The 25000-nt window shown below is 43.3% G+C and overlaps 1 protein-coding gene across 2 annotated transcripts in view; it reads right to left on the minus strand.

Moving 5' to 3' along the window:
• Positions 1-25000, minus strand: part of FARSA (phenylalanyl-tRNA synthetase subunit alpha) — an 83157-nt gene that overhangs the window by 46856 nt on the left and 11301 nt on the right. The window contains exons 3-7 of one of the 2 annotated variants that reach the window (XM_085885622.1): positions 21775-21873; positions 19493-19611; positions 16045-16137; positions 12595-12723; positions 5412-5527 (exon numbers count right to left, since the gene is read on the minus strand). In XM_085885622.1, the coding sequence (XP_085741748.1) occupies positions 5412-5527; positions 12595-12723; positions 16045-16137; positions 19493-19611; positions 21775-21873 (556 nt within the window). The remainder of the gene's footprint in view (positions 1-5411; positions 5528-12594; positions 12724-16044; positions 16138-19492; positions 19612-21774; positions 21874-25000) is intronic. The other variant, XM_085885623.1, reaches the window with a different exon arrangement.

The following is a 25000-nucleotide window of genomic DNA, read 5'->3' on the forward strand; positions in this document are numbered from 1 at the left end:
TTTTAAGTAACTGTATCCGTGTATTTGTAGTGGGGTTTGAGTATAACCCCTCCTCCCCCCAATGCTGTGCTCCTCTGCCATTGACCACAAAGGGGATAGTTCTAAGCACATTCAAAACACATCTTCCCCCTTCCACCGAAATGAAGGGGAGGGGTATTTATCTGAACACAACTGCTCTGGAGGTAACTACGTCAGGGATCTCTTATGTATTGAATTTAACTCCCTGGGTCTTCAAAAACTGCAACAAATATATTCTGATTTTGATTCTGTTACAGAGCGCCCGTGTTACCAAAGCAATTTATTGGCAAGGGTTATACCGAATGGTTTACCATTGCCTTCCCAGCAATACGTGGGGCAGGAATTTGTAATTTGTTAAGGGTGCCAGCAATAGCTCGCCTACTCTTCAAGAAGGACACTGTGGAGTCTTTAACGTCCACCAACCAATACCGGCAGAAGTGACACCCAGTTTGATGTCTAACCGAGGGACGGCACACACATCGATGAATCATCCTACCTGGGAAACACCAGGACGACAGCTTATAGCTGGGTCAGGATTCAAACCCAGGCTAGACAGCTTAGAGGCGAGTATGCGTACTTGTATGCCATCCTGCCAGTCCCACGATATTTCTAAAATATGCCAATTATCTGTGTTATAGTATAATTATTATTATTATTTCATATGCAGTCTGTGGCTGCTGGAAACATCATTGCTGGGAGCGCAGCTGTGCCGCTGATGCAGTGCCCCATTTCCAGTATGCTGGTACTCATTTTACCAACCTCAGAAGGATGACAGGCTGAGTCAACCTCACCTGGTGCTATTTAATGGCCCAACAGGGGCTCAAACTCAAGACCCTAAGATCTTCATCCAGCCACCTTAACCGTTGAGCCAAAACCAGGCTTTATAGTGTAATGAAAACTTTAGTCATCGTAGATGTGGGAGAAATGCGTTGAAACATACTTATCTATTAGTTTGCGAGACGAAATGTGTGGAAACTTGGTAGTTGTACCCGGGGTGTGCATGGGAACGTCCTGCTAAGTTGAGATAGCCATCTCCAACTTAAAGTTGTCCCCCACCAACCCCCCTTCCTGTAGGGAGTCGGTGTTTGTCAGGATAATTATGTGCTTCATATGAAACTGCACTTGCATGCAGTGACATTATAAAGCAAGATGAGAACATCTTTGGCATGCACGAGACTTGAATAGCTTCAACAACAAACCAAAAAAGGAAATAAAACCGAGTTGACAAACGATCACGCAGCGAATGAGAAAAACGAATTAATAAGAAAAGTGTGTAGAGATTAATAAAAATTAAAGGAAAAGGCATCGAGCTATAATAATTTAAAAAATAAAAAATAAAAATAATAATAATAATAATAATAATAATAATAATAATAATAACTATTCTCGAGTTCAGAATAGCATATTCAAATGCTACCATTCAATTCAAGAGCAATAAAGGCAAGTAAACAAAAAGAAAAAGAAAAGAAACATGACATATCCATGAGCATGTTTGAACTAAATTTAAGCTGTGGGTGCTCAAAGCAGATTTATTTCACATTAAAAGCATTTATTTATCTTAGAAACCGGGCAGTTATCTTGTGCTCAAAAGACTACCGCATTTGCCGAAATACCCCACGATGACAACTTCGAAGACAACTTCGGCCCATGGTACGAAAAGAAAAGGACTCATTTGAAGATGCCAAAGAGCCAGGTACATTTAGCAGCTCTAAATCTGGAGTTTGGCACATCTGGTGGCTTTATGTTGGATCCCTAAGAAACGACTTTCCTTCGGTGGTCGCAAGTGAGTCTCTTGGCGACTGGTGACAGAGCCACGTTAGTCAGATCACTCAGTCTCATCGGTCATGATTCAGTATCGCCAATACTCCTTCACCTCCATCTGCTGCATGTGCCAGCTCTGTGTGCTGTTTTGTTTGTCTCCTGCTGAAACTATCCACTGATGTCAGCTCCGTACACAGAGCAGTGTTACTCAGCATTGGCTGCTTTGTTCATCCATTTTCTGCAAATTCTAGCTTTGTTCAGTTCAATATAAAATAGTTTGTTACTCACGATATTATATATATGAAATAACACGCACGCACGCACACTGATAAAAGAAGAAGACACTTCCAACCAAAAGTAAAAAAAAACTGAGAGCAGACCCGGTCTCAGGAAATGTTTCGCCATCTTCATAGCCAGCTTCCTCAGGCACAATGGACCAAATATTTGAATGTTATATTTTAAATACGAATTGGAACATGACTAGGCAGACAAGTTTTTTGTTTTACTGTACTTACCTCCACTACCAAAGATGGATGGAGATTATGTTTTCACTCTTGTCTGTTTGTGAACAGGATACATCAAAAAGTTGTGGCCAGATTCGGACAAAATTTGGTGGAGAGGTTGGGTGTGTTACAAGGAAGAACCGATTCAATTTTGATGAAGATCCGGATCCGAGAAATTTTAAGCGATTATTCACCGAGGAGTGATGGGGCTAAAACCGATAAATAGCACGATATCTAAAAAAGTTAAGAAACTGGTTCGGACGAAACTTGGTGGACTGGTTGAGTGTGTGACAAGGACAAATCGATTCGATATTGGTGAAAATCCGAATATGATAATTTTTTAAGTGATTCTTCACCATTGAGAGATGGGGCCAAAAACTATATCTGGCATGATATTTCAAAAAGTTGTGGAGGAATGACAAAACAAGGTTGACGAGTTGTTTAGGTGACAAGAACAAGCTGATTCGATTTTGGTTCAGGTCTGTATCCAGATCAAGCCTCTCAGTGGGATACAAAACATAAACCTGGCGGAGGTATGCGGTCGACCGAGTGCCGTTCGCGTTTGGCTTTGAATTTGTCCCGATCGCACACGTGCAGAGGAGTGAGATTTTTTTTACTGTCTGCTTATATGGCAAATAAACAAAATTGAAAATCATTCCAAACAGGAATGTTACTGTTTTTAAGGATGTCATAATGGACACATACAACAGGTACAAATAACTAATGGAATGTGTTAGATAGGGTGGTGTAATAGCCGCTGGGAAAATGACGGTAAAACCCAGAATTTTTCTATTTATATGCCTTCAAACCTTCATCGAAATTGAATTATGTACTTGAAGACTGTATAAAAACAAATCTTCTTCATAATACTTCCAAGAACCATGCAATATATCGATATAGAGCTAGAGACGGCGTGGCATGTGCATCGGGTGAACAAGAGGCCACCATAATGGCTATGTACCATCATCTCCATCAACTCATCTTTATCGTCACGATCCAATAATGTGATAAAGGTGGTGATGATTAAATTTATCATCATTATTATTATTAAAAGGTAAATTTAATGATCTAAACTCAAAAAAGAAAATATATTTTATGTTCTTCATACAGGAAAATAAGCCTGGTGTTGGCTTAATGGTTAAGGTGGCTGGCTTAATATCTTAGGGTGTTGAGTTTTAGCCGCTGCTGTGCTGTTAAATAACACAAAATGGGTTGCCTCAGGCTGTCATTGTTCCAAGTAGTGCCCGACAACATATACTTATACCAGTTATATTGGTATAATTTTTTTTTATATCAATATACCAGTATTGGCATTTTGAATACACCGGTATACCGAAAAAAAACCGGTATGAAAAAAAAATTAAATCAGTATATCACCCACAAATTGAAAAAAGGTGTTTACAATCTTTAAATACCATACATGATTTAATGAACTTGGATGCACTCAGCTACACCTGGAACGTATAGCATCAAGACGTACCAGGAAGTAGGTAGAGAAGGTTTTAACTTTTAACCCTCAACACCCGAGCACCATACAGGTGATTGCATTTTTCTTTGCCCTCGTGGCTGTTTTTAAATAAATTGCCAATTGGTTATGATGTATAAATCGGGTGTGCTCGAGAAAGTCTGTGCCGATTACTGACACGGCGATCTGTGATTGTCATACCAGCCTATGTCGATTACTGGTACGGCGATCCGTGATAGTCATACTTTTTCATACTGATATTGGAAATTTGAATACATCGGTATACCAAAAAAAAAATCAGTATGAGAATATATATATATATATATATATATATATATATATATATATATATATATATATATATATATATCAGTATACATCACGAAAAAATTTAAGAAAGGTGATTAGATTCAGTGACACCTGGAACAGGAGAACGTATAATGTCAAGACGTACCAGGAAATAGGTACAGTAGGTTTTAATTTTTAGGCATCAGCACCGTACAAGCAATTGCATTTTCCTTTTCCCTCGCAGATCCGCCATAATCTGTAAAGATCGAGTGCATGATGTGTGCCGTGAATTACCATGTGTCAATGATGTGTACGTCTTATTTGAATATGTTGCGAGGTCGGGAAAATGAGTGGAGGTTATCGCATTTGTCAAAACTTAATAAAGCCACGAACCCTCTGAGATGCCTGGAATGTCAATGTCCGAATTGGACAAATGAACACTTAACTATTTTAGCAGTCGGAAACGCTGCTGAGGTCAATTAAAAAGTTTATATTTTGAAATTTGACTGTGGTTTGGAGATTATAGAGCTAATCGCATTTGTGGAAATGAAATAAAGCCATGAACACTGCCGCTCCAGGCATTTAAAAGCATTGCGATGTATCCAGCGATTCGTAGCTATGAAGATGAGGCATTCGATGATACGAGTAAGGAAAGTGAAAAAAAAAACATTTGAGCACTTGATGCAAAAGAAACCATTTTGGCCCGTTCCAAGTGAAGGCATTGTTAGCAAGTCCAAACAAAATGGCGAATTAAAACCCCAGCAAGCTGACAGAGGGCTGACCAAGGATGACACCTTGATAAAGTATAATTAAATAAGGCCGTTAATTATCTTCAAAAGGGGTGTTTAAATTAACCCAAATACCCAATTTTCATTCATGCACTCTCTTGGAGTTCCCCGAGTATGCGTGCAAAGTTTGGGGTTGCTACGTTTCATGGTTTTGGAGTTATGTATGAGATGGACTGATGGATTAACACACTGAAACTTATTTTTATCAATAACACAATCTTGATCAGGTGACCAAACTGTAGGAAGGAAGGTAAACCAAAAAGAAAGTAGATAGCAAAATTACAGTGTAGGGAAGAAGGCACAAATAAATAAACAAACCCACAATCAAAATAAACATCTACCATATTTGTGTACGTATAATGTAGATATGCCTTTCAGGACTGGCCAAAACAAGCAGTGGTTTAGAAACAAAATTCCATTCTTCAATCTCAGATTATCTAAACTGCAGAAATCATCTGCATGCCATTTCCTTCAGCATTTGCAGTTAGTCTTGACCATTGATAAAAACACTACTTCCCGTCACATTTTCCCTCCTGCCCTTACTTGAGGATCCATTCATACAACTCTCCAACAGCTACCAGTACCCACCGGAGATGAAGAAAGTATCATGAGCATCACGCGCAGGGTGCTGCTGGGGCTGGAAGAGTGCATCGAAGTTCCAAAAAGAACTCTCAATGTAGTTGTTTGTTGGCATCTCTGTGAAGCTGAACGAAAAACAAAACATCTTGTAATTTTTTTTTGTATGGAGACTCTGGGCTTGTGGAAGAGCGAGAACATTGAATGAATCAGGATGCAACATATCAAAAGGAACAGTAGTGAGAGGAGGGACGGACATCAATAACATGGTTGATGACCAAAATAGAGGGAGACTTGGACAAACAATGGGTGTGGTGAGGAACCGGGGTAAGGGAGGATGCACGGGGTGGACAAGATAGAGACGGAAGGAAAAAAACTGAAAAACTGGAAATTTCGAAGGTGGGCTTGGGGTGGGGAGGGGGGAGGGGTTAAACGGGGGTAGAAAAAGAAAAAATCATGGTTTTGGATGGGGGATGATCTGAGATGGTGAACAGCTGTCTTTAAGACTTGGAGGGAAGAATGAGATTTATCATTTCAAAAATAAAAATAAAAAAATTCAGTGAAGCCAATTATTATTACACAATCACAAGGATCGGCATTAGCGGCTGTCCAACTGTCTGGGACAGGTAATTTTATCCATAAAAGTGAAAAGCTCAATAAATCTGTCCAAAGGTCAAGTCAATTTTACAACTTGGAAGTTTAATAAACTTGACACATCTAAAACTCCAATGTAGGTGTTCTTTCCTGCGTATGGCCACAGCGATTCGGAGAAACTAAGTGGATATTTTTAGATCCGCCCATCCCGACCATCTCCTTGTGCCACAAAAACATCAAAGAAACTGAATGGTATCACCCGAACATGCTCATAGTTTGAATAGTTTAACAGATGCAATGGTTGACGGGACAAGTAAAATCTCACAGCCAATTGTCCCAGGAACAGGCTGGAAAAAAAAAATTTATGTTGAGCCCTGACTAATGTAAAGATCTCTTTTTGATGGTGAGTTTTTTTTGTTTGTATTCAAAAAATGATGCAAAGTGGCTACGCAGGAACAGAGAGAAGTCTAAATCAGTCAAGTCACAATCAAAAATAAGATTTTATATTCTAGATTTTACAAGTGAAATTAACAAACTTACATCTGCAAATACTGCACTCAAGGATTGGTGAAAAACAAACAGACGACAAACTTAAATATTGCATTATAATTATCAAGGTCAGTAAGGAAATGCGAGTATACAAGCACAGATTATTCTGGCATTGTTGCTGGTGTTAAAAGAGGTCACAGTTATCAAAAAGCAGAACCAAAGCCGGCAAAAGACTCGCGATTAAATGAGGAAAATTTAGTTGGAAATCCCAAGAGGACGTGGAGTAAAGAAAGAGAGGAATAACAATAGAGAGATTTAGCAATAACTTGCTTATCTCTGACCATAACTTTGTTGTTTTGAAAATGCCACTGTTTTATGACTAGGCAATGGCAAGCTGAGTTGGAAAAAGATGGGCTCCTTTGATAATTATTGTATTTTTTAATGAACTAAAACAGTAGGGTAGTGAAAAGAAAAAAGAAAAAAGAAAAAAGAAAAAACTGCATGGGCATTGATCTTAAAGAGAAGGATATGTCATTCAAGGTTATTCTCGTCTCATTGTGCACCAACAGGTATATCACAATGAACCGTATAATATCAAACTATTCTTTCTTCCATTACATGATTCTAATATATTTATTACATCCTGTATTTTCTCGTGTATAAACCGCACTTTTTCATGGGCAAAAAAGGTGAAAGTTGGGGGTGCGGTTAACACACGGGTAGAAAAAAAAAAAGTCTTAAAAATGATCAATGCTGAATTTCAATAATGGTACATAGGTTTTGGCTCGTGAAAGAACAGAAAATAAGTCTTTTAAAAATAATAATGCGTTGGGATTCCTGTAAGTGAAGAAAGAATGGCAAAGTGTCAACAGAGACAAAACGGAAAACAGCATGACAAGAACATAGGGATGCTTTAGGGCACAAGAGGAGGAATTGCAGGAGAAGGGTGCTCCCAAAAAGGATCTCAATGGATGTGGCAACGCAAAGGGATAGAGGAGAGAGACCATTAGATGGCAGTGACGAGCAGACTCGACATCCTGATGAAAAGACATCCTCATATGTGGTGACGACAATTGTCACCATGATAATTGGCTGGGTGTTGGTACCTCTCTCACCAGCCACGGCACTTCTGCAAAGGACTTATGTGACTCCCATGGGTCTGACTCGATCTGTGAACTTTCCCAACTAGATTTCACCCAATAGCAAATCTTTCCTCCTGGAATTTGTCGTGACCAACTTCCCCACCAATGTATCTTGCTTGTCCTCTGCCCCAATTGGCTCTTCTGATCATGTGCTCGTGAAGGTCAACATCTCTCTGGCCATTCTCAGACAACAGCCTCTGCGCCAGCAAGTCTGGCAGTTCATTCAAGCGAACTGGCAGGGACTACAAGCAGCCATCACACTTCAGGACTGGTCTCCTATATCCACCGCCGCTAATATTAATTCAGCCTGGGAATTCTTCCATAGTGGCCTGCTCTCTCTCATGCACAGACTTGGAGAGGTTAACAAGGAAAGGGTTTCTGACATAAAGCATGTGACTCGAAGGGGAAGATGATAAGCGGAAAGGTGAGAGGGCATTCGGAGGAACATGACCGGTAAAAAAAAAAAACAATGCAAGGCTACCAATCTGCCTTCAGTGAGCAAGAAGTGAATCCAGTCGCAAAGATGTGTATTTTGAAAAAATAACGCACAAGTGTGATGCAGATGTGAAACGATATATAATTAGATGTCGACTGATATTGATATGCCTCCACCCACATGAAGTCTTTACTTGATCGAACATTGACCTAAAACCCCTGGAGACCATGTGACCTCAATATCTAATCTGTACATATGTATCATGGCAGATGTACTTAGTTTAGCTTAAATCCCTACCTCGATAACATATTTACCTGACATGCCCTCTGACCTCCTCCTGAACATGTCAATTTGGCCTATTGATGCTAAAATCGAATCGGTTCATCTTTGCATCATAATACATACTGATATCAAGTTTGGTCAAAATCCCATCACTAGTTCACAAGTTATCACCGTAACAGGATTTTACCTAAAATAAGCTCTGACCTTTGATCTCTTGACCCAAAAATCGAATCAGTTCATCTTTACATAAGCATACATACTTGTACCGAGTTTGATTTAACTTCCTTCAGATATTCTCAAGTATCTCAGTTTCACCTGACATGATCTGACCTTTGACCTCTTAATGCTGAAATCTATTCAGTTCATCTTTGCATTATAATATGTACTTCGACCAAGTTTGGTCAAAATCCCATCAATGGTTCACAAGTTAGCAGTAACAGAATTTTTACCTAAAGGGACATCTGACCTTTGACCTCTTGACCCCATAATCTAATCAGTTCATCTTCAGATCATAATATATGCAGGTACCAAGTACAACTGGGATTACTTCAGCCGTTCTTAAGTTACAGCCAGACCGAAAACCTATCATGGATGCACAGACGGACAACCTGAAAACATGACTCCGGTGAGGTGACTTCGTCAGCGGAAGCATAAAAATAAATGTTGAAAGACAACAAACACGTGGTTTGTCAATAAGCATCAGTAGATGGAAGGCTTGGAAAGCCTCGGGAGGTGAATAGGACTGATTGCAATTGGGCAAGTTGTTCCTAAAGCAGGAGAAAGGGAAAATTATTGGAGATGAGCAGATCACCTGGTTCTGTGGAGAGAAGCACAAAGAGTTAACCAGTAACCACCGCATGCACCCTGCTTGGTGGAGCTGGAGTTGGAGGGAGACCCATAACAGAGCATGGGTAGGGCCAGGGTTGCAGGAAGGTGACAGAATACAGGTAAGCCACCACCAGCCTTGCAGGTTGACCAATAACAGAGCAGCAGGCATTTGGCCACAGTCTTATGGCAGAAGATGCTAATGATCCCAAATCCCTGGACTTCAACGTCTTAAGGAGAGCCAAGAGGGAGCTTTGTGAATCATCCTACAAAGGGAAGAAATATTCCATCACTGAAATTTTATACGCCACAAAGTAACTGTGTAGTACCAAAGAAAATCTTGCGACAGTGGTGGATAGCCAATCAAAACGTGGTCTTGGAGGCCAGCCTGGAAATTGTGTCATCCCAGGACAGATAATAGCAGATGGTCATGCCAAGGAACTGTGGAGTTAAGCTTCTGCCAAGGGCTGGCCATAGATTCTGCATTGAAGGTTTGGGCGCCTCGTTGGAGTACAAGCATTTGTCTCGATGCCATGACCAAAGTTTGAACCCCAAGTACTATGACGGATCGTCTCACAATTCACTCAAAATGAAATTATATCTTCAATATCCTGCATCTTTTATAAACAAAGATTTTTTTTTTTAACTTCCTCAACCCTCAGTTGTAAAAGATCCCATATATTTTGACTCAACCCTGCTTCTTTATTAGATTGCTCAATTTCTAAACTTTCTTCGCGTGCAGGTAATTCATTTGGTGTTCTTGCTGTTCTAACCATTTATTTTCCACTTATAAGCTTTGTACACTAATGGAGACCTGCCTGTTTGAGTGGTTAAAGACTTGTTTCTATCAGCTGGTGTGGATTCCCATTTCATGGCTCGTCACTCTCAGCAACTCACACACGGTAAGTGTGATGAGTGTGCCAAAAACCATCAACATGAGTTGAGGGTGGCATTCTTGCTGCGGTGGACCAAAATTGGCTGCTTTCGGGTTTATGGTTTTACAGTCAGTACGCAAGAAACTCTAAGTAACAAAACATTGCAAGAACAAAATATAAACAGCCCTGTGAGGGAACGACGGTTATTTCCCCAACAGCCAGGGTGAAAATGAGGAATTATAGGAAAGATTCCATCCCCCCCCCACCCCTTTCCTGAAATGGTACAGTCATGGGGAGCACAACTGAAGTTAACGGCATGATCCATATGCTTCATGGAGAGTTTGTTCTGCATGTGGCCGTTGGTTTCTGATGTTTTAAGTAAATTATCTGAATATGAGGTGAAACCCCCACTTTCAGCCTCTTCGTGGGGTGGATCCAGATGGGGAGGACAACCACATGAGACTTTACTGTTCTGATATACTGAACCAAATTTGGTCCATAATCGGTCACGTAGTAGGGTGTGGGAAAGTACAGAAAGGACAGAAGTTGTGGGGCAAGAAATAATGAGCTGGAAGACACAGAGACCAACCACCGATCTGTGATGTGAAAGTGATAAGCCCAAAGAATCAGCTTCATCGTGGGAGATACAAATCAATGATTTTAAGGTCTTTGGTTTCCACGGCATCAAACTAACCAAGTTGTGAGGCTGGGGCACCAGCTCAGAGGAGAGAGCAGTATTCCGTGAAGCCGCGAGTGAAGGCCTCGTTGGTGGATAAAAGTTCAGATTGCCAAGGAAAGACTTTGCATGATGGAGGATGCACAAACAGCGGCTTGCTTTGAAGGCAAAGTTAGATATGTGGTTTGCACAACAAAGATCATGGATTATAGTGAGGCATAAAGTTTGAGTGAATAAACTTCAAGAGGATTGTTAAAAGTAAATTGGAGGATTGGTCAGATGGTCTTTCTGGAGAGACAGAACGAGAACGCGAGTGCGAAATTTGTCAGCATTGAATGACATACAGGAATCAAAGTGTGGCACCAGCTCATGATTCTATTAAGGTCTGCAGAGAGGGATGGTTGGTGAACAGGCTTCTTGAATGCTACTGCCTGCCTATCTGAAGGATGAAGGATGCTACGGCAGAAGGTCGAGTCATGAGCGAAGAGATCAAGACGATTTTCCAGAGTCAGAGAGATTGTTGATAAAGAGTAGGAACAGGACAAGAACCAAAACACCGATTTGGGACATCACAGCCTTGACGGGGAGAGAAGATGAGACCATTCCGTTGAGAGCCATGCATTGGCTACAAGAAGAGAGGAAGTCGGTAAGCCATGTGTGGAGGTGGCCTTGGATGCCATAGCCAGAGATTTTGGAGAGCAATGAGGAGTGCCAGACTGTATCAAATACTCAAGATACGTCTTGAGAGACGGCCATGATTTCACGTCTGAGGTTGAGGACCTCCAATCGTTGTTGGAAGAGCAAAAGCAGCATGTCCAGTGCAGAGTGACCCGGTCTGATTCTGAAAGTGACGCTCTGAGATGAGGCCGTTGGAAAAAAAGAAAGGATTTGTCAATTGTGATGAGAGATTCCATGACTCTTGTGATTATTTGAAGTGGGTAAATTTAATGTCTGGAGTGACGAGGAATTGCTTTTGCACAATGTTTATGCAATGCAGTGATGTTGGCCAATTTCCAAGCAGATGGAAGATGACCGAGAGCAAATGATAAGAGTGAAAAGGGCAGAGAAAGGATGCGCAAAAGCAGCGGGGCAGGTTTTTAAGAAACGTGCGCTTATGCCGTCTGGTCCAGTTGCAGAATCAGAGTTGACAGAAATTCATCTTTTGTCAGGAATTTCTGCACATTGTAAGGTGAAAAAGACAGAGTCCTGGAAGAGTTGTGTGCGACTGGTTAGGGTGGGTACATGGAGTGGGGGGGGGGGATGAGGTGGGGTGGGGGTGGGGTCAAGATTTGGAAGCAAACACACATTTGAACAATTTGGCCTTCTCCCGAGTGGAGTCGGCTGTGTGGCAATTATAGGAGAGGGAGGGGATGGAAGGGGAGCATACTCCAGCGACAGACAGACAAAGCGCAAACCTGGTTTTAGAGGGAGACATGTTTTAAAGTCCAATGTTGAGGTTGGACAGATGATGTTTTCTGCCTTTCCTGACGGTGGACACACATTTGTTGCAGGCTTTGTGGAATGATCTGAGCTTGCCTTCAGTCGGATTTGCCCTCAAAACTTATTTTCTAACCAAAAGAAGAAACTGACTGCAAAGAGCAAGAAACATTGAAAAAGACATTATCCGATTCATCTCACTTCGAAGAATGTGCAAAAGCACTTCCTACTTTGCAAAATTAAGATGAAATGGTTGCAGACATGCCCCCCCACCCTCCCCCTCCAAGATTAATTGTATCAAAAGGGTTTCTCATCTTCATTGTCATAATATGACTATGACAAATTAGTCCAGACTACACAAGAAACTCCCGTTGCAAGATTATAGCAGGTGAAGAAAACATTAGGATATAACAACAGGATCAAAATTGGAGACACTCACCCCATCTCGAGGAATATTTGCCGGAACTGCGAGCGGACCTTCATGAGGGGGTGAAGGTGCCCCGAGTCGGGCATGATACCTAGTGCATCAAAGTTGTACGGTTTAAACTGCTTCCCTCGCCAAGAGCCACTGGTTGCATGGACAAGGAAATAAGGGGGAGCGGGGATGTGTGGGGGGGGGGGGGAGGGAATATACGATTACAATTATGCAAAAACCTCACGATCATAATAGAAAAGTGACAAGAGCCTTACGGAGAACACAACAGTTATTCAGCTCAAACTCGAGGCAAAGTAACCACATTATTTGCCATCGCTTGTGTAAGTTTGTGTAGAATCTCTATTCAAAACAAATACAAAACAGACATTTTTACCGAACGTGGGAACCGAGCAAAAACCTTATTGTTTAAAGCATTTTTATTTTTGGCATTCGGTTTTACAAGAAAACATTTTTGACATGTTTAAAGTTGGGCTGCATCATGTCACGCTAGCCCATGCCGAACAGGCGACATCACTGTGACTTCAAGGACACAGTGTGGACGCACAGGAACTGTCGGGTATGGTGTAACTGCACCCCCGCCCCCCGCCCCACCCCTTTAACTCTTAATATCCTTTCTTTCCTTTTATGCTTTTTCTGCATCGATACGATCAATACAATTTCGTTTTCATCTTTCCCGAAAGCAGTGGTTCAGAAAGCCACGTTGTTTTCGTTAGTGAGACTTTATCATTGCGAAGTCGCAACTATTTTGGTCGCTTGCACGTTTGTGTGCCAGCACGATAAATCAGACACCGAATGATGTGAAAATGAAATGTTGCACAGCTTTTCATCTTATAGCAACAAATAGAATAAATGTTGATGCGATTTCAAAATATTACGAGCTGCAACTGTCACAAGCAAGGTTCGTCGTTTGATGAATTCCCAAATGGGAGTCAGTCGAGTTTTCTCCAAAGCAACATTCGATACTTGGCGCAGCACTGTTCAGAGCAGAAGGAGACCGGCTTGCTCTTCTTTCCCTCCCCCCCCCCCCCCCCCGAGCCATTTTAACCCCTCAACCCTGCAAAGTTTTGAACAAAGCTCCTTTCCCCAGTGATCTCTCATTAGCACAAGTCTGGTTACATAATAGACAATACAGGACTTTCGAAATGATGTTTGAATGCTAACGAGACCTATGGCCAAGGGCGGTGCAGCCACGAGGCAAACTAGGCAGTCGTCGAGAGCGGAAAAATTTGGGAGAAAGCTGGGAGCCACATCAAAGAAGACATCAAACACAACCTGACTACCTCGGTTGCAGAGCTAGTTGTGGCAAGGACTCCAAGCGGTTGGAGTAAACGGGCTGTTTCACAAAAAGCGAGCGAAACGTGGTCGTGCCAAAATGTTGGCGATTTTAAAAAAAAAACGATTTGTATTTTACACATTTTATTCACATGACCCAAAATTATCTTAAACCTATCCTTAACTGAGAAAATACACAAAAGCAACAGTTCACCAAAATACATCAGCACAGTCTCTAAATTCTGAACCCAGCAAAGCAGTTACAGTACATGGGCACATTGAGACGTATCAAACACACGGTGATCGACTTTTGTAGGTGCAGTGAACTAGCAATTGCAATCAAGTCTAATCAAGGCAGTTGCAACTCAGATTTAGAATTAAGCACTCGGTGTACAGTCGACGTGATGGTGTCATGAGCAGTAGAGGTCATTGCAACCAACTTATAACAGAGACATTTGTGAATTAGATAATGAAGCAATACCAAAAAAATACTGTAATGTCAGTGCAGTGTAGTGGTGCTGAGAAACTACTGTATGTGGCGTCTCTGTACAAGTCATACTGCTTTGGTCTCGCACCAGCCCAGCTGCCAGGGAATCGTTCCCGACTCACTGTGGTGAACCACCAGAGTGATGAATGACTCAATAGGAGCTCACAGGCCTTGCTGAACAAGCTTCGCCCAACCAGGGATGATTCAACTAACCGAGGTGGTAAACTGATAGCCAAGGCTTTGATGTACCAAGCTTCCGAGGGTGCTTGTTTTGAAGAAGAACATAGCCACCCTCTCCATCCTGCCCCCAACCCCCAACCTCTCAACCGCACCCCAGCACAACATGATGATGCAATGCCAGTGAAGCGTCATCACCAGCATCGCCTTTCATTGATCTGCCGCTCCATTATCTCACTGCCTTAGATCTCTCCTTTCTTTCGATCCCCGTCCTCTGTCCCTCAGTCATTGTTTAGGTTTTCTCCTCACCTATCAAAGGCCAATCACATGCCTCCCTACGGTCACAACTTATTTGGGCATGGTCCCACTTGCATGTATCGCAAATCCCACCTGCGCCAGCGAGCCAGCCATGCCATTGTCCAATAAGGATGATCGCTTCAGACCCATTTTACCACGATTATTATCAACCTAGTTCACATTTCTATTTCTCTACACTTTACTGATTCACCATTACAAATACAAACACAATTTTAAAAACATGCATGCTCTAAGTTTCAAGTCTGTTAATGATCATTTATGTCGTCAACCATTCCACTCAATAACGGACAAAACATCAACAAAATACACAAATTATTTTCATAACGATATTGAAAGCAGAAGGGCACTCGGTAGAGTGCATACCTCCACCATGCAATGCCTGATCCATTGGAACATATCTGGGCCAATAAATTGTGAAATATGATGGAACACATCATCTTGTGAAGAATCACTTTAATAATTAAAAAATTCTCGTATCCGGATCTGCATTAATTCTCGTATCTCGTAATTCTCGTATCCGGATCTTCACAAACATCGAATAAATTCATCCTTGTCACACACCCAACCTGCCCACCAACTTTCATCCAAATCAGTCTGGAACTTTTTGAGATATTCAGCTACACACATCAGTTTAGCCTTATCTCTCAATGGGGAAGAATCACTTAAAAAAAACATAATCTTGGATCTGGATCCAGATTCAGATCTTCACCAAAATTGAATCAATTCTTCCCTGGGACACACCCCACGTGTCCACCAAGGAACATCTGAATCCGTCCCCAACTTTTTGAGATATCGTGCAATGTATCATTTTTGGCCCGATCTCTCAATGGTGAAGAATCACTTTAAAAATTCTAGTACTCAGATCCGGAACCGGACCTTCCCCAAAATCTAATCAGTTTGTCCTTGTCACACACCCAACCTGGACACACAAGTTTCGTCCGAATCTGTCCATAACTTTTTAAGATATCCTACTCATGGACAGACAAACAGACGGAGAGGGGTGAAAACATAACCTCCGTCCACCTTCGTTGGCGGAGGTAACCATCAAACATCGTCACTTCATTCGAAGCCTAAAATGTCTCAAGGTAGAAACCTGTTCAAAATGCACATTCACCAATATGAGAGTTAACTCAAGTGTGTTACACTGTGCACACTTTTGGTAAGGATCAAAAGGTTGGTTCACAAAATGATGCCAGTACCTGGTGATCATTTCTGAAGTGAGGTCAGTCTCCTGTTTCATCACAGTGGTACTGAATGATGGCCCTTTGGTTATCCAATACGATTTGACGATGCTGTAAAGAAGAGAGACATGAAATTTTGAGGCACACTTCGAAATGAATGCACTGGAAATCAAACTTTGCTGTCACCTAGTGGCACATGTATAACACAGCAGCAAAATATTAACGAGAAAATATAGACATGAATGCATTGATGGATATGCCTGCACATGCGTAACATGTCAACCCACTGTTATGTTTGATCATAATTACAGGTCACATTAAAATCTAAAGGCCATATGAGGGAGATGGTGAGGGAGAGAGGGAGATGGTGAGGGAGAGGAGGGAGATGGTGAGGGAGAGAGGGAAGATGGTGAGGGAGAGAGGGAAGATGGTGAGGGAGAGAGGGAGAGGAGGAGATGGTGAGGGAGAGAGGGAGAGGGAGATGGTGAGGGAGAGGGAGATGGTGAGGGAGAGAAGGGAGATGGTGAGGCAGAGAAGGGAGATGGTGAGGGAGAGAAGGGAGATGGTGAGGGAGAGAGGGAGACGGTGAGGGAGAGAGGGAGACGGTGAGGGAGAGAGGGAGACGGTGAGGGAGAGAGGGAGACGGTGAGGGAGAGAGGGAGACGGTGAGGGAGAGAGTGGGACGGTGAGGGAGAGAGGGGGACGGTGAGGGAGAGAGAGGACGGTGAGGGAGAGAGGGGACGGTGAGGGAGAGAGGGGGACGGTGAGGGAGAGAGGGGACGGTGAAGGAGAGAGGGGGACGGTGAAGGAGAGAGGGGGACGGTGAAGGAGAGAGGGGGACGGTGAGGGAGAGAAGGGAGATGGTGAGGGAGAGAAGGGAGATGGTGAGGGAGAGAGGAGACGGTGAGGGAGAGAAGGAGACGGTGAGGGAGAGAAGGAGATGGTGAGGGAGAGAAGGAGATGGTGAGGGAGAGAAGGAGATGGTGAGGGAGAGAAGGAGATGGTGAGGGAGAGAAGGAGATGGTGAGGGAGAGAAGGAGATGGTGAGGGAGAGAAGGAGATGGTGAGGGAGAGAGGGAGAGGGAGATGATGAGGGAGAGGGAGATGATGAGGAAGAGGGAGATGGTGAGGGGGAGATGGGAGGGAGAGAGAGTAGATATAAGTAGGCCAAGAAGAGAGACGATATTAGATGCTTCCAAGTTCTCGCTTGAGTTATGGTCTGCAAAATGATTTTCAAACAGCCCATGACCTTTGACCTGTTGAACCCACAATGTTCCAAAACCTTCAGCGGTTCACAGGTTATTGCGGTAAATTATTTTCAATCAAAGGGAACATTCCCTTTGGTCTTGGAACACAAAATGCAATCAGTCAATTTTCACATGCTATCGTAAATAAACCGGGTTGTACCAGGCTGATCCCCGAGCTGTCGAGTTGGACGTCAAGGGTGTTACAATCCCTGTTGCTGACCCTCGAATCAACTGTGGTCCACCTTCGCTTGTGGAAACACGGGCTGCGGTGAACCGGTTGAAACGGGGCAAAGCTCCAGGGATTTGTGGCATCCATGCTGAACTTCTCAAGGCTGGTGGAAATGCTGCACTTGTGTCGTTGCATGCAGTTTTGTGCTCTGCCTGGAACACAGGCATCATCCCAACTGATTGGAAGAGGGGCCTTGTTGTTCCTCTCTGGAAAGGGAAGGGTGATCGCCAAGACTGCAACAACGACCGAGGGGTGACGCTGCTCTCAGTGCCGGGCAAGGTCTTTGCTCGGATAATTCTAGATAGGGTTCGCCACCATCTGCTTGAGCACCAGCGTCCAGAGCAGTCAAGCTTTACACCAAAGAGGTCAACGATTAACCGTATCCTTGCTCTTCATGTCCTCACCGAACGCAGACGAGAGTTTCGGCAGGGGCTGCTTGCAGCCTATGTTGATCTCTGTAAAGCGTTCGATTCAGTGAATCGGGATGTCCTCTGGAGGATTCTTGGTCTTCGTGGGGTGCCTCCAAAACTGATCGATCTGATGTCTGAACTCTACTCTGGTACTGAGAGTGCTGTGAAGTGTGGTGGTACCATCTCTGACTTATTTCCAGTTGGTAATGGAGTTCCTCAGGGGTGTGTACTGGCCCCCACACTTTTCAGCACTTGTATGGACTGGATTTTAGGGAGGATGTTGGAGAGATCAAGCTGCGGTGCATCGTTTGGGAATGTCAAGATCTCGGACCTTGATTTTGCAGATAATGCAGTCACCTTTGCGGAGACTTTAGACATCCTTTTGGGGGCCCTCGAGGTGCTGAATGGGGAGTCGGAGCCGCTGGGATTACAGGTTTATTGGGTCAAAACTAAGATCCAGGCTTTCGGTGACATCTTGGATGCTGCTGTCCTGTCTGTGTCTGTTTGTGGTGAGGATGTTGAGGTCGTGGAGAGATTCACTTACCTTGGCAGTGATATTCATGTCTCTGCTGGCTGCGAGTCAGAGGTCAATAGACGTTTGGGTCGGGCCTGGGGAGTCATGGATTCACTGGATCATGGGGTGTGGCGCTGCTGGTACCTGTGCGGGAGGACGAAAGTCCGAGTCTTCAGGTCCTTGGTACTTCCAGTCTTGCTCTATGGATGTGAGACTTGGACTCTGACCAAGGATCTGAGATGGAGACTTCATTCTTTTGGTACCAGGTCTCTTCGGAGAATCCTTGGCTATCGCTGGTCGGATTTTGTGTCCAACGAGCGGTTGCTGAGAGAGACTCGGATGAGATTTGTTACCTGCATAGTCCGTGAGCGTCAGTTGCGGCTGTATGGACATGTGGCTCGTTTTCCTGACGCTGATCCTGCTCACCAGATTCTCTCAGCAGGGGAGTCTCGTGAGTAGAGGAGGCCAGTGGGCCGACCACGTGCCTCGTGGTTGCAGCAGGTTGACCATCATCTCAAGGAGATGGGGATGGGCCTGGCATCTGCCTGGGGGGTGGCCAGACGGAGGCCCCTGGAGTAGCGGCGGAAAGTGGACACAGCGATGCGCTGTTCTGGCACATGCTCCCATACCTGACCTGACCTGAATTTTCACATTACGATCTACGCCTTCGTCAAGTTAGATTGAAATTCCTTCTGTAGTTGACAAGTTATCGCAAGAACGAATATTTTCAATTAAAGGTCACATGACCAGAGACATTTGACCCCTTAAACCAAAAATCTAATCAGTTAATCTTTGTATTACCATCCATACTTGAGCCAGGTTTGGCTGAAATCCCTTCAGTGGTTCACAAGTTATTGTGTTGCGGTAAAAACAACAACATCAAAAAACCATACAGATGGACAGAAAACCCAAAACAATGTCTTCAGCCTTTGGCTATGGAGGCATTAAAATTCCTTCACATTGACTTTTCAGGCAAATTATATGTCTACAGAGTCCAAGTCATTGCTGTACGATCACCTCTGCAATCAGACACATCACATGCCAATACATACGTCGGTTGACTCACAGCTCATTCAAAAGCTTGCGTTTTTTAAGATCAGTTTTCTCCTTCTCCGCCAGATCATCACCCTTGCCTTCAGCAACAATCTGCAACTTTTCCTTGACATAGTCAGCAATCTCATCCACCTACAAGGAAATAGCCACAGGGATTCAGAAAAGTGCAAGTTGAATCTTGATGGCTTGGTGTCCAAAAAATGTTATACAATCTCAAGAAATGTAAAGGATGAAATATTTTAATAGTTAAATTATTTTTGCAATTGTTTATTTACGATAGCATTTATGTCTTGAAGGTCAAGTGAACATAATTTTAGTTAAAATAAATAATCTGCAGCATCACCATTACCATGATTATCAATGTACCATGTTATTTCGTGTTGGTGATGATGAAGCAGTCTCTTGGCAAGGATTACGCTGGGTTCTTTGTCGTGGCCTTCCTCACAGTTAATCAGGGCAGGAATTTTAATTTGTCCAGGGTGACTAATAACTTGCCTAATCTTCACAAAAAACACCAGCGAATCTTGTCCACCAATGACCAGTGCTGGCAGATCCTCAGCATGACAGTTAATTGCTGGGTTGAGATGCAAACACAGGCCTGCCAACTCAAGTGGGTTTGCACACACCTCCAAGGTCTTATGCCAGCCTGAAATAAACTATATAAAAATAAAACTAGAAAGAAGTAGTTAAAAATATATATTTGCAACTTATTTCTACCTCCACCACCGAAGGTGGACGGAGGTTATGTTTTCACTCCAGTTTATCTTTCTGTGTTTGTGAGCAGGATATCTCAAAAAGTTATGGACAGATTCAGAAAAATTTGGTGGACAGGTTGGGTGTGTGACAAGGACGAATCGATTCAGTTTTGGTGAAGATGCGGATCCGGAGACGAGAATTTTTTTTTAATTTTTAAGCGATTCTTCACCATTGGGAAACGGGCACAGATATGACAAATATAGCACGATATTTCAAAAACTTGTGGATGTATTTATGACAAAACTTGGTGGATGAGTTGGGTAGGTGACAAAACAATCAGATTCAATTTTACTAAGGTCCTGTTGCAGATCCAGCCCATCAGTGGGATGCAAAACAAACTGGTCAGCCTGGTGGAGGTATGCACTCGATAGAGTACCATTCTAGTTTTCTCCTCCATCATTTAACACTCAAAGAAGAGGTCACTTGAATTTTAGTTTTCAAAATAGTCAAGATAGAAGAAATGGAACTACACCAAAGCCATGCATCCTTACTGACATGAACAACAATCAGTTCCACCAAAACTTTTTTTTTTAAATTCCATTTTTTTTTTCCCAAGACAGCCATCAAGGAGCACCACAGAAAGTGCTGTGAGTTGGATGCGAGAAGGGGGAGTGGGGGGTGGGGAAAGAGGTGTTTGCTGTCATTTACGACAGTAAAGAACTGTGATCGATTCAAAGGGTTGGCACATCAAAACACAACATAAACCAAGACTAAAAGTTATTACATTTTTAATAGTCTTCTTTTCCCCATGGCTTTTCCAACATTTCTAGGAATGACAGTAATGCAAATAATTCTGACAAGTTCAAATGGAAAAGCTGAAATTTAAAATAAAACGTTTTTTTTGAAAAGCCATTTTACTCCATGTGTTTAAAACACATCACATTACACAGCACAGAGGAGCATGGTTACAAAAGAAAACTTATAAAGCATGAAGGAGCTTTCATAGCTCAGTGCATGGGCCAGGAATAAGACTTGTTAATAAATAAGGAATAAGACTGCCATTTGACCTTGACCTTTAACTTGGAGGGGTGTGATGTAAATTAAGCATAAATGCACCTTGTTCTAGTCTCTCTATCGAGGGCAATTTCGGTCTGATCAGACAAACCAAAGTCTAGTTTTGGTGAAAAATGAGTTCGGCGTGGAGCTGTCACTGCAATAAAACATGCATCATGTACAATATAATATGCAACAACCTCTTGTACAGCTATTTACATGATCAACAAAAGTTGCAATTTCAAACGTTTTGTATACAGAGTCAAGGCTCGTGGAAGAGCAAGAAGGCAGAATGGATCAGGTAGCAACATAACAAAAGGAACAGCAGAAAGAGAAGGGGGAAATGCAAACAACAGGCTGGAGGTAGAAAATAGATAGAGGCAAACAAACAAGGGATGTGCAGGTAAGGATGAGGTGTAAAGAGAGAATGCAGGGGGTGGATAAGATGGATAAAGGGGAAAAAATGGGAGGGAGGGGGCAAAGGTGTTATTTTTACAATATGCATCACAAATCAGCAGCAAACTGAGCTTCATGCAAAAGACTTACAATACGAAAAATCCTTGGACCATTTTCCGCAGTTTTGTCCATCACAATCCATTTGTTGGACATTGCTTTACTGAAGCCAACCTTCCCACTTGGTAGTTTCTGCAGGAATAAAGTAATGGGAAACATAAGGAAGTATCAAAAACCAAAACCATATACAATTGTAACAATTTCATACATATATGAACAATATATTACTTGTTCAGAGAATTTGGTCATGCAGCAAATGTTGCAATGGGACTCGATTTGTCCCCTGCTGCAGAGTCAAGTTAAGGGGTTTGATTCAGTTATATTAATGAGCCTAATATGATCATGAATAAACTGTCAGTAGTATGTTGACCTGAGGAGCACAAAACGAGGGTGAAATCTCGATCGACATCTCCGCTTTCATCTACTGTATTTGTGAACATAGGCTTTAAATCTGTCTGTAAAGGCTCGGGTGCCATATGGATGCGTCCTAGTTTGGAGGTAATGTGTTGGCATAATTCATATACATGACGTCAGCGTTGTCAAAGGTTCAGTGTGCTTCTTTGGTTGAATTTCATAGTCCTGGCTGCAAACCTCCTGACTGGTAATCAGCAAAGCAGTCAACACTTGTTGCTGACAGGTCATGCAGCAAGCGCTGTATAGGACTCGATTTGTGCCCTGCTGCCTCATCAAGTTAGGGGGTTTAAATCAAGATATTGTTACGGTTGTGGAAATTCGCATTACACCACAAAGAGTCCTCAGGTGAGATATATCGGTAAGTTCATGTGTAGTTAGCCAAAACTCGTTGTATAGAGGAAATATGTGCGATTCATCCGGGCTGCGACGCTTTGAGTTAGCCATTTTTCTTTCTCTATTGTTATTTTCGACCATTAAGCCGCCAACAAAGCAAACAGCCACTACCTTTACCTTCACAACTCCATCCCGCAAACATCACTTCACCGCCATTCCCAAACGACGCCCGCCAACCACCAAACCACCACAGAAAACCCCCACCACCTTCGCCTATCTCCTCCAACCATCGACCACACCACCAGTCAACACCAAACGTCGTGCTGTCCAGGGCCCGTTCGGCGATTGGTGCCGAACGCATCGATCCGCGAGCGCGAATGGCGGCCTTTCCGAGGGAGAAATTCAGATCAGGAAGGCTTCACGCCCCCTTTTTCTCCGTCCAATGGGCGAGCGTCAGGCGGTATGGCCCCGCCTCCAAGCATGATGAACGTGGATTCTTTATGAGAGGAATTCGGATCAAAAGAGGTTCACGCCCCCTTTTTGCCGCACCAATGGCTGAACAGAGGGCGGCGTGGCCCCGCCTCCAATCGCGTTTTGATCCTGAAATTTGCATATAGGCTCCTGCTGCGGCCTATAAAGACGCGAGCATAAGGCGACTCGCGGAGTTCGCGCGGTTGAGTTGCAGGCGGCTGGTCGGGGCAAGTGAAGAGTTCAAGTTCAAGTCAAGTGAAGACGGCGGTCGGCAACGAGGTTGCGGTGTGGGGGTCGCTCGTTTCGTTGCGGGGTCCAAGCCAGCCAGCCATTCCCCTCTCCCTGAGCATCAGTAATTCCCCCCCCCCCCCATCAGCGCTGAGATAGTGCCGGGGGGCCCCGTTCCTCCCCCACCCTAAACGTGGTGCCAACAAAACTGCTTGCGCGGAGCACGCCGGAGAGGGCTCGCCGACCACGCCAGGGGCTGCGCGAACAATGCGGCTTGCCCGCCATCGCGTCACGAGGACGCGCTAAGACCTTTTCGGTCTCGTGGACCTGGCCGCTCCTCCAGGTTCCACGCACATTTGGTCCACGGACCTGTCTGCCTCCTTGCCTGTGAGGGTGGCTTTCTTTCCTTTGCTTTTTGTATGAGTGATGTGGCGCCGAGTCCCGACAAGTAGAACTGTACAAGTGTTGTAAATAATTTCCCTTTTATTCGGTCGTATTGCATTTGCTTTTGTTGCATCTTGTCTTGACTGTAATATACGTGCCTTCCGCGTTTCCGTAATAAATGTGCATTGCTTGTTGAACTGTTTCCCACTTTGCTTCGTCTCCTTCCTTTTATTGAATCTCCATCTTGCATCACGTAAGGGATTCGTAGTGGGTTTCAACATCCCGGTAATTAATTGGAACCGTCAAGGCCGACGATAACTCCGCTCGGTTATCCCTGTAATACGGAACGAACCGCTTAAGCGGTTCGTGTCCGGAGTCGGCCTGTGGCGTGGTAAAACTCCTCGGTACGCTACTCGCGCGAGTACTTAGTTAAATCGACTATTCGGCGATCGGACCCTATTTCACGCGGGTAGAATGCGGACTGAGTTGTGGTGAGGTTAAACCCCCACCCGTGACTGGCTACGGGCAGTAGTTCCCAGAGGGTCACGACTGAATTGTCTGTTCCGGTGGGTGAGGCGGCCGATCGCATGCCGGCGGGCGCGAATTCGCAACAATATCTATATATTATATTACTAAAACTCTCTTCTTGTATGTGTGTATGTATGCATGTATGCATGTTCCCAAAATACAGCCAAAACGGTACACGATAGCGCAAAAATTATGGCCACCTTAACTCACCATTCGCCTACGTGTGCAGTATCAAGTTTCGTTCAATTTGGGCAACGAAAAAATTATTTAAAAAATCAATTCCCGATTCAGTCAAGTACTCTTCAGGAGAATTTGATCAATGCAAACAACCTCAGCCGTATAGTTCGCTGGAGCTATCTTTTTTTTTTCTTGAAATGATTTATTTTTAAAATCTCAAACATTTAGTATAGACAAAGAACAATTATTTTTAAGCATGAAATAAACATCACCATTTTGATCTAATACTTCCGTGTTCGTTAATAAATACAATTGTGTTTAGACGCGTGCTTCATTGAACGATGACTCCTGAGGTAAATGCTCAAATTTTCTTCAAGTTCAAGTTTGACCACTAAATAATATAAAAATTGTCTTTTATTTTATTTTTTTATTTTTCATCAACCGCTGTCACAAGGAGGAACCCAACGGGTTCACAGGTCGTCTAGTACAATATAAAGATCTGTCGAACCACTGACCGACTCACTCACTGATATTATAGATCAGGACCCTCCAGGCAACGTAAAAAGCTGAAATGTTGGTATGGAGATCGGGGGAGTGCTCGTTACACTGCACATATTTCAATTTACCCACCAATCACATCACATGCCTTCTGGTTGAATGGCTTGCATTAGCGGGAACAATCCTCTGTGTGGCAGACGGACAGTTGATGTTTGCGGATTATGTG

The sequence above is a fragment of the Eptatretus burgeri genome, chromosome 6 (assembly GCF_056783735.1).
Source record: "Eptatretus burgeri isolate ZD-2024b chromosome 6, Ebu_testis_v1, whole genome shotgun sequence".
Classification (NCBI taxonomy): Eukaryota; Metazoa; Chordata; class Myxini; order Myxiniformes; family Myxinidae; genus Eptatretus; species Eptatretus burgeri.